The 11,055-nt window shown below is 41.3% G+C and overlaps 1 protein-coding gene across 1 annotated transcript in view; it reads left to right on the forward strand.

Moving 5' to 3' along the window:
• The window catches only part of LOC104616512 (dystrobrevin alpha-like), a gene marked incomplete at its 3' end in the record, with an annotated part of 47,237 nt that overhangs the window by 19,225 nt on the left and 16,957 nt on the right, over positions 1-11,055 (forward strand). The window contains exon 4 of the mRNA XM_010281550.1: positions 9,586-9,799. Within this exon, the coding sequence (XP_010279852.1) occupies positions 9,586-9,799 (214 nt within the window). The remainder of the gene's footprint in view (positions 1-9,585; positions 9,800-11,055) is intronic.

The following is an 11,055-nucleotide window of genomic DNA, read 5'->3' on the forward strand; positions in this document are numbered from 1 at the left end:
TTTCCCAAGCATTCAAGGGGCTTCAGGGCAGGCTTTGTGGTTTTTTGTTTATTGCATGAGCCAGAAAAGGGACTTGGAGCACAGCTTACTCGAGAATGGCTTTACAGAAAAATCGGTGGGGCAACACTGATTCCTCTCCAGTAAGAGTTATTATATGTTTTTGCAGTGTAAATTCATGACTAGACAAGGACGTGACAGAATTGCTGAGGTTGGCAGGGACCTCTGGAGAGAGCAGGATCAGCTAGAGCAGATTGCTCAGGGCTGTGTCCAGTTCAGGTTTGAGTATCTTCAGGGGTGGAGACTCCACAGAGTCTCCGGGCAACCTGTTACAGTGACAACCCTCACAGGGAAAATTTTCTTCTTATATTTAGATGCTTTCCTGTATTTTATTTTGTGCCCATTTCCTTCTGTGCTTTCACTGTCCTTTCCCTGAGAAGAGTCTGGCTCCATCTTCTTTACTGCCTTACATCAGACATTTATACACACTTTAAAAAGTCCCCCTGAGCCTTCCCTTCGGTAGGCTGAACAATCCCAGCTCTCTCAGCCTCTCCCCATGTGACAGTTGCTCCAGTCCCTTCATCATCTTCATGGCCCCTTGCTGGACTTTGGACCCAGCACTCCAGACGTGTCACCAGTGCTGAGTAGAGGGCAAGGATGACCTCCTGCCACCTGCCGGCAACACACTACCCCATGCAGCCCAGGAGGATGTTGGCCTTTTTTACTGAAAAGGCGTATTGCTGGTCGGCACCCAGCCTATACTGGTGCATGGGGTTAATCCTTTTCACGTTCAGGACTTTACATTTCCATTTGTTGCACTTCATGAGGTTTCTGTCAGCGTATTTCTACAGCTTGTTGAGGTCCCTCTGAATGGCAGCACAGACTGTGGTGTATCAGCCACTCTTCCCCATTTTGTATCAGCTGAAAACTTGCTGAGGTTGCAGTCTGTCCCATCATCCAAGCCATTAATGGATGTGTTAAACAGTATTGGCCCCAGTATCAAGTCTGGTGGTACACCCCTAGTGACTGGCCTCCAGCTAGACTTGGTGCCACTGATCACAATATTTTCAGCTAATCTGTTCAGCCAGTTTTCAGTCCACCTCAGTGCCCACTTATCCAGCTCATACTTACCAGTTTGCCAATGAGGATATTATGGGACACGCTGCTGAAAGCCTTGCTAAAGTCAGAATAAAGAACATCCGCCAGTCTTTTTTGTCCTGTGAGCTAGTCATCTCATTGTGGAAGGCAAAGAGGTTGATCAAGCATGAATTTCCTGTGATAAATCCATGCTAACTGCTCCCAATCACCTTCTTGTCCTTAATATGCTTGGAAATTCCAGGAGGATTCACTTCTTCCCCTTTCCAGGGACTGAGGTGAGGTTTTAGTTCACTGGATCCTTCTTCTTGCTCTTCTTGGAAATAGGAGCGACAGTGGCTTTTTCACAGCCCTCGGGAACCTCCCCTGATTGCCACAAGCTTTCAAAGACAGATGAGTGGCCTCGTATTGACATCATCCAGCTTCCTCAACACTCATGGGTGCATTCCCCATCAGGTCCCTTGGACTTGATTACGCCAGTCTGTTTAAACATCCCCTAACTGGGTCCTCCCCCACCGAGGTTGTCTTCTTTGCTCCGGACTGTCCCACTTGTTTCAGGGGCCTTCACCCTGAAGACAGAGCTTACCCATAAGCCTTGACAAATTCAATTCCAGATGAGCAGTCTTCAACAAGACTTTGATTTTTGTGACAAGAAGTAAAATTTGTCTGTAGTTACTCTTGGTTATCAATATATCATCCTCTTACAACTTTTCATACTATTGTAGAGGTCTAATACACACATCTCTAAAAGCATTTCGGGATCAGAGTAACATGGCAGTAAATATTCTGGATAATTTGTTATTTTCTTCTTTAAGCTTTTAGTATTTACTCACCAACCACTGCATCTACAAAACCTAGAAATCAAGTGAAGTAGCAAGAAGATGCAATGAAATACATTTTGACATTAACATGTTCAAATATGTGCTGACAAGCCAGAAGTCCACCAGTCTTGGTTTTGGAAAACAATGGTGACCAGCCCAAGAGCTGCTGATGGCCTGCAGAGCACTCAGAAGTGGCCCGACACACACCAAGCTTATTGGATCGGCTGCCTCGCAGGTGCCCAGCTATGCTGAAAAACCCTGGGCTGTATGAACTATGTGAGGCAGCAGAGGTAGGCAGGTGAGGTAGTTGAGGAGCCTGAGAGACATGGGAGCAGGAATAGGAATGTACAGGGCACCTGTGATTCTGTGATTTCCAGATACAGACTGAGCGGAGGTTCAGATATCTGGGCAATGAGTAGCCTGGGTGTGCCAGGCTGTGTAGGGTGACAGCTGTCAACAGAGGTACCCAGCCAAATTGCTGAGTACCTCATTCTAACCCTGAGCAGAAGCAACACCCTGGTACCTTTTCTTTTTCATGTAATTTGGCACCAGAGAGCATAAAAGATTGCAAGCCATCATAGCTGGCACGTTATCTGCATAGTGGTGGGATGTGCAGATAAAGCTTTTGGTGATCATGCTACAGCTGACTGATTTGAGGGGCTGCTTGGCCACACACAGTTGTGGTGTAGTGGGAAAACACTCCTCGCTCAGTCCTCCGTTACCCTCCCGGAGCCAAACAGAAAGAGTGAGTGACTTCCCAGAGCTTCACAGCAATGACGATGACAAATGGCTCCAATACCCTGATTTGTGATGGGTTCATAGATTCTAATAAAAAAAAAAAAAAAAAAGCACCTAACATATTTTATACTATTTTTAGGATTGTTAGACAAGGAAGCATAAATCTTTCCCTTTTAATGAAATGCACCTGAAATACCTGATATACATTCAAGTGCCATTGATTTCAAATGACAGTACTAGTATGTTTAACCTCAAGCATGTCTGTAAGAGCTTTGCTGGACTAAAATCGTAATGAAGTGTGTACTAAAATTTTGGAAATAATTTAATACTTCTTTTAAAGTTTTTCCTGTGTTCACCAACAAAGGAAAATCTATCAAGGAGGAATTCTGTCCTAACTGGGCATTTTTAACCTAGGTTTAGAGTTAGACCTACTGTATGTTAAGTAAATTTGGATTGATTATTAAAGCCCTAATTTAGTTGCTTCCCTTGTTGGATTAAATGTAATCTCCTCTCCCATGTTCATTTAGTAATAAATGGAAAGATAACATTGTAGAGTTCGTGGTTCAGGTAGAATACAAAAAATGCAGTAGAACAGATGAGGGGTTTTGCATAAGCAGATCTGTTTAATGGTAAGAAAGCTTAAGCACACAGACTGTTTTTCATTTTTTTTTTTTTTACTACTTAGAATATAAACTTTCACTACAGTTTCCTTTTTTATGCTTGATTAGGGCAACATCATTTCCTGACAACTGATGTTTGAAGTAGTCTGCCTCCTTTGAGATTAGTGATATATCCAAGATTATCTATATCTCACAGCCTTTCCATAATTCTAAATAAACTGCATGATTTAAAGAAGACTTCATTTTTCACTGCATGAATAAATTTCAATTTCTTTGCTTTGAGTTGAAAAAAAATTAGTCAAGTCCATCCCTTCTCTCACATTTTGGCCATTAAGATACCTTTATGTACCAAACAGAAAATAACTAGTTGCAGGTAAATTAAAGTTACTAGTTGCAATAAATTAAAAATACATTGATTTCCTGCTAATGAAAAGACTAAAGAATGCTTAAAGAAAAGAGGAAGGATTCAAATCATTAAAATTGACATACATGTTTATAGTAAACAACATAATTTTGTCCTAAATCTCTCCATTTCTCCAAGGTATCCAAAGTTAACCTGTTGACAGAGTTGTAGAGTGGTGGAATTCTGCACAGTAACTACTAATTACTCTTTTTTATCAAAATAAAGTAGTAAAAGGCAATAAGAAGAGATGTTCTGAACACAGGCAAAAGCAGAAGGGCAGAATGTAACACAAAGGGTGTCCGAAAACTTTTTAGTTTGAGGAAAATATAGAACTCGTTTCAAACTGAGCCAGCCGTCTTCCATTCAGCCTCACACCCTGCAGAGACTGACCAGTGCAGTTACAACGCCCTAGCAAGAGGCACTCTCCAAATGTTGTTTTAGCAGGTGAAGGGGTTCACCGCAGGAAATAACATTTGTAATCTGGAGTATATTATCATGCATTAATCTTATTTCTCTGCAGTTCAGCCAGTGTCTTCTCAAAGATAGTAATGATTGCTGTGGAGTGAATGGCAGCCTTCTGTAATGCTGCTCGTCTGCTTCATCCCACTTCTGTCCAGATACTGAACTGTATTTGCATTCAGGAATCACTATTCTGTTATGGAACGTGCTCAAATATGAAACCCTTCATGACTTAATATTACTTAATCTCATAAAAGTTAAATTAGCAGACAGTGTTTGCCATAAAAGATCTAATAATAATGCAGATGTTTAGCTTAGCTGTGACTTTAGAAGTCACTTAACAGGAAATCTAAGGGGAAATGTATAGTTTAGCAATTAGCCATTAGAAATCATCTACAAGTTTTTCAGACTTCAGGCAAATGAGGGAGATCTTCTACACCTGAACAGCTATGCTGTTTACAGAGTGCGAGGCTTTTCTAGAGGGTCCGTAAAGAATGGCTGGGCTGCGCCATTTTGGATTGCCTTGTACCACACAGGTGCTAGGTACAAGTGGCTTTTACTCCTGCTGCCTAGTGATCATCTGCTGGCACTGAAGAAACAACTGAACATTTCTATAGCTTTACAGATCCAGTTCAGAAAGGGCATCTTTCTCATGCTGAGGGGTAATTGCTTTTTCAGAAGGAAATGTGGTTAAGGCAACAACACCTCCCCTATGAAGAAAGGCTGAGACAGTTGGGGTGGTTCAGCCTGGAGAAGAGAAATCTCCAGGGAGACCTTATTGCAGCCTTCCAGTACTTAAAGGGGGCTTATCAGAAAGATGGGGACAGACTTTTTAGCAGGGCCTGTTGCAATAAGACAAGGGATAATGGTTTTAAACTGAAAGAGGGTGGATTTAGACTAGACATAAGGAAGAAATTTTTGACAATGAGGGTGTTGAAACCCTGGCAGAGGTTGCCCAGAGAGGTGGTGGATGCCCCATCCCTGGAAACATTCAAGATCAGGTTGGACGGGGCTCTGAGCAACCCCATCTAGTTGAAGATGTCCCTGCTCATTGCAGGGGTGTTGGACTAGATGACCTTTAAAGATCCCTTCCAACCCAAACTATCCTATCCTATCCTATCCTATCCTATCCTATCCTATCCTATCCTATCCTATCCTATCCTATCCTATCCTATCCTATCCTATCCTATCAACAAAAGCAGGAACAACAACGAGAGATTAAAAACAAATTCATAGAGTATGACTTTGTTGAGGGAATTTAAGGCAGATTTTAGGAGAGAGAAAGCTCTCCTGCATCTGTAAGCTGTTCGTTACACTGCAAACTCTTGTTAACATCTGCGTAGTACATAGAAATCGGATTCGGGTTTTATTGTACTACATGTTGTGCAAACAAAGTACAGAAATATGCCTTCTTCAGTGAGATTAAGACAATCTCATGGATGGATAAATAAATAAATAGGCATAGCAGACATAGTAGAAAATAGGTAGCAGAGAGGATAAAAATTAAAATGAGAGGAATGTAAGCTTATGCAGAGTTTGCAAGGTTGACATTCTGTTACTACATTGAAGAGGCTACAGGTATTCATAATAGCTGTAGGCATAAATTTCTCTTAGTACAAATGAAAAGAGTAGAGCTTGAAGAGGCCTGTGTTTTTCTCTGCCTTTTCCCAGTGTTGATAGGTTGACCTGGCAACATGATATGTTATGGAAAAGTCTGCTTACTATGTGAGTAAACTTGAAAAAAATAGGATGAGTAGGGCACTACACCCAGGTGTAATCTGCACAAGGTTAAGCGATGCACTGTAAGAGGCCATGACTATGACAGGATTGGTAGCTGTTCATACAAATTAAAGTGTTTATTATTCATATTTTATATAAAACCTGAATTATTGTAGGCCATGTAGTAGTTAGAAGAAAAAAGACATCTTCTCTTAATGTTTAAAGAGCAAGGTGTGGGATTCATCTCAGTTAACTTTACCTATTCTGAGGTTACATGTCTCATGTAAACTTGTCACTTTAGGCTTTGTAGTCTATGAAGAAATAGTGACACCTTCAAAGCACTGTTCATCCCACCTCTCTCCAGACACATGCTTTAAGATACCTTTTTTTTTTTTCACTGACATTAGAGGGAGCCTTGATCACCAGCTGACAGTAGACACCTAATTTTTGACATTTAAATTTAGATGGGTGAATTTCTGTCCGTAACAACTGACTTGAGTAAAGACCAGAGACTTTGGTCCTCTGTACTAACAAACTCTCCTTGTGATTTTGGGCTAGACATTTCAACAGGTATTTTCAAAATTAGCAGATCTTATTAAAAAGTCTGGCTGTTGTCCAGCTTCCATTTCATCCTCCTGGAAGTACTACTTTCCAGCCTCTGTAGAGACATTTGAAATTCCTTAATAAAATGCAAAATCAAATGGTGCAGTACGACTGTTGTTTGTTAGACTTCAAGTGGAACCAAAGTGTTTCTGCGGAAAAATAAAGCCCAAGTAAAATTATTTGTAGTACAAAAGCACAACAGTTCTTTGAGACTAATATTTCATAATAATAATATAAAATAATAATAAAAATAGTAAAATGTAATAATATACAGCCCCATTTCAGCCTCATTCCTTGTGCCAGCTGTTTTCCCCTGTGCTGTCTTATTCAGGAGTTTCCCACTGCAAGGCTATAGCAATTAAAATTAAATCGCTGTGTGAAATTCTCACTGTTAGGAGTGATGTCAAGATGTCTGGTTCATCCTCCGCGGGTGTCCCTTTATCAATGCTAGGGAAACCATCACAGTGACTGCAGAAGTAAACTAGGTACACGTATGGTCGAAACAACAGGCTTATTGCTGTGTTCATTCCTCTGTGCTGATCGGGTGCAGGGCTGCTTGAGAGGCACCCCCAGGCAGCTCTGATGAGATGATTTGTTACCTTTTATATTCCCCTTTTCCACCCCCATGCTTCTTCCTCTACCATGCTTATGCACTCCCAGATAAACAGGCTGTCTCTGTTTATTCTTTTCCCACCAGCTTCAATGTTGCTGATTTTGCATCTTTATTCAGTATTTATGATAGGGTTGCCCTAGTAATTTCTGCCTAGGTCAGCAGCGCTCTTAAAGGTAGTACCCCTGTTTGTGCTGTTTCTTGGGTTGCTATCTTGTTAGCACAGCCTCAAGTCAAAGTTAGCCATCTGCATATGCACGACTCCCTTTTGGCTATTTGTTATGCCTGGTAATTTCTCATGCTGTTATCTTGTTAGTGTAGCTATTACTCAGGTTTGACCGTCTGCACACACCCAGAAGCCAGCCTGGTGAAACTGATGGTGGAAGCACCTTCTCCTTCATCTACTTGGTCTGAATTACCAGAGACAGTCTTCATGGCCAGCAGCAGCTAGACCTTGAGGGAAATATCACGCTTAACCTTCTGCTTTCTGCCTGCCCTTCCCCTCTTAAATACGGTCACAAGATATGTGCACATGGTCCAGCACGATACTGCATCTTCTGGCATATTGCTGTGTTTCTTCCTTGGCTGCCTTACAGTGGTAACCCAGAGTGGGAAATGCTCATTAATCCTTCAGTCCTGGACCAGAAGATGGCTAGCTTTCTGGTGACTTCTTCTGTCTCTGCCTAGTCTGGCTTCTGAGCCATGTGGAGAAGCTGCCCAGAAAGGGTCAGTTATTACATGGAGGCTCTCTTCCTGGAGATGGTTCATCTCCCATTTACCCAGATTACCTCTGTAGCAACTTGACAGCGAAAACTGGTTGAATGGAAATGGGAATGGATACATTAAAAGGATCTGAGACCTATGCCAGATTTTTTATGGGGAAGATGCTCTTCCCCCAGCTAGAAGACAAAAAGGAAGAGTTCAGAGAGGTTGTGTGCTCCACCCACCTGGCTTAATTCAGGGCAACGCTCTGAAGACAACCAGCCAGCATACAAGGTCACCTATAGAAGTTTCCCTTCAATATAATGGCCAAATAAATATTTAGATGTCATGATGGAACTGCATCTTTCATTTTTTCCCAATTATTTGCTAGGGAACAGCAAGAAGAAGTATAAAAGTGCCTTGTCCAGTGCCTGAAGTAGTTGCTGCTACTGTTGCTGCTCACCTGTATCGTGTATCATCTTCCTCCTTGGGCTTACACATGCAGTAGCAGGGTGTTAGAGATTTTTTTTTTCCTGAGGTAGAAGAATAGAAACCCAATCATAGGGAAAAATTCTAGACTAAGTAAAAGAACAGTATATCTGGTTTCATTTATCTATCTAGTATCAGCTTACATTTCCCTGCCATCAGACCATCATGTCACATTGCAGTCTGAGACAGCACCTGCAAACCAAGCAAGTAAAAATATAATGATGAGGATTAGAATTAAGTTTCCCCATTCACAAAAAAAACGCATCTCTTTCCACATACAGATGACTCTTGATATGTCATAAAATAGATCACCATGCTAAGTAATAAGAACTATACAGTAGTTTCTCTGGTAAAAAAAAGAGAATTTGTACCGTGAACCTCATGATTTGTTTGGTTTTGACAGTTTAGTAGGACAGTAGGTAATAAGAGAAAAAAAAAGAGATGATTCTTTGCATTCAGGTTTGAACTAATCCAAATTTTGAATGAGTGTAGGGTTTTTATTTTTGGCATGGTCCACCACTTCTGGAAATGCCAGTCTGCGACAGGCCGATCGTATGGCCACAATAACAGTGCTAAGCAAACAAGATTTCTGTTTGGGAACAATATGAAGGGTGAGCAGAGATTGTCCTTTAAGCTGTCCTTGTAGGCAAAAACAGCCCTCATGAAATTCAACTTAGACTGTGACTTTATCAAAGAGAGATTTAACGAATCGTTTGGCAAATATATTTAGAAGACATAAAATACGACTTTGGGATCACTTCATTACGTGTTCTTTGTTTAAATGTAGCTTGTCTACCCTCACTCAATTACAGTTCTGTTTCTGTAAAATATTTTGCTTTTCATACAAATTGCTGAATAGGATTTTCAAAATGTCAGTGCATGTTAAGCACTTAGTATTTGTAGGATCTTCTGAAAAGCCCATCTGCTATGCAAATTAATATCTAAGAGTAATTTCTGAATGGGGATTCATAGAGGCATGGTTCAGAAAAACAATTAGCATATGTTTACCTTCCAGTGATTTCTGTAAAATACAGATTTTTACTTGAATACTTTATACAGTGAGGAATGATTTCCTGAGCTGAAGTTGTACTCATTACAACTAATAACATCAATATATTGTTTGCTTATTAACAGGTTTGAATTTTATTTGCTCTTTCCTCTGCCACGTTCAATTCTCAGTGATGGAAAACACATTCGTTCATCTAACTATTCATGAAGTGTGTCCTGCTTGATGATGTTATTCCCCACCCTGTGGGATGAGGTGACTTCTTTTCTCAGTTGCTTTCAGGAGCGCGTGTCCCCACTGACACTTTCTGTCCCATACCCTAGTGCACCTGGTGGACATCTGGAACGTGATAGAAGCCTTGCGGGAAAACGCATTGAACAACCTGGATCCCAACATCGAACTGAACGTGGCTCGCCTGGAAGCTGTGATTTCAACTATCTTCTACCAGCTCAACAAAAGGATGCCGACAACCCACCAGATCAATGTGGAGCAATCCATCAGCTTATTGCTCAACTTCTTGCTAGCGGCCTTTGATCCGTAAGTCTACCTTTCTTCCCTCCTCTTCTGACTAGAGAAAGGTATTTACTTGCTCCAGAAATATCTTTGGAAAACAATTGAACAAGCTAAATTGTGACCCAAATAATCGGCATGTGAATGGTGCTAACTAGGGAGAGAACCTAAATTAAGGACCTCTGCTTTCCTTTCTGTCAAGCCAAATTGAGCACAAATGTGTTTTCATCCAGTTACTCAGACTTGTTCCAGTTTATATCAAAGAAGAATTATCTACAGAGACAAATTTACATCCACTTCTAATTTGCCTTGTTATTTATTGACACACCAGTGGCTGACACCACTGCAATGCCTCTGCAGCAGTGACATGGGTTAATAGCTCATTATTTTGAAAGAGCTCATTTTCCTGCAAGTTCTTGCAGCTGTAAGCAATTTTTTTTTCTGGCTCATGCCAGTGCAGCATGATTTTGAGACCATGACAGAAATAGGATAAAGACCTGGAGGTGATGCTGAAATTCATGTTGCTTATTACTGCATGGGACCCGTATTACAAAAAGGACAAGTTTAAGTTAGAGTCAGCCACTTACCTTAACAAGTATCCATATTACAGTTTCTGAATACATAGTCATCATCCTGTACTGTAATATTTGCAATCGTCAAAACCAAATTGTTGGAGAACAGTGGTTAAGTCTGACAGATGCAGATGACCTATTGCTTCTTTATGGCTTATATTTTGAAAATTCACCAGCTGAAAACAGTGGCCATGACGCATTAAAATAAGGACGCTGCTCCTTTCCCCCTCCCCCTTTCCCATCCTTTTGCTTGAGGGCCTTGGTGCTGGGTACCATCAAGCACCTTTTTGAGAAGCCAGACCAGACTCAGTTGCCATGGTAACGGGGAGAAAAAGTAGATGTTCCACATGATGAAGCTGCACCCAACCTCCCCTCCAGCCCCTCCAAAGGAAAAAAAGAAGCCAATCTGTTGTGAAACCATAGACTTCAGGAATACATTTCTCCCCTCAAGGGAGAAGTAGAAGAAGGAACAGGCACTTTAATTTATGCCACTGTGACTGTGACAAGAACAGTAAAGGATGAGGAAAACGGCTGGACACATACATTGGTACATGCCGCAAGCAAACTGCTTCCCAGCTGGTAAACACAAAGAACGACCCAGGACTGTGGAAGCAAGACCTGCAATAATGGGCTTGTTTTGTAGCTCGCTGTGGCAGGGGGAGAGATCTCAGCTAGATGTCAAGGCTACTTTCAGAGGAGAGGATTTTACCC

Source organism: Phaethon lepturus, unplaced genomic scaffold (assembly GCF_000687285.1).
Source record: "Phaethon lepturus isolate BGI_N335 unplaced genomic scaffold, ASM68728v1 scaffold20232, whole genome shotgun sequence".
Classification (NCBI taxonomy): Eukaryota; Metazoa; Chordata; class Aves; order Phaethontiformes; family Phaethontidae; genus Phaethon; species Phaethon lepturus.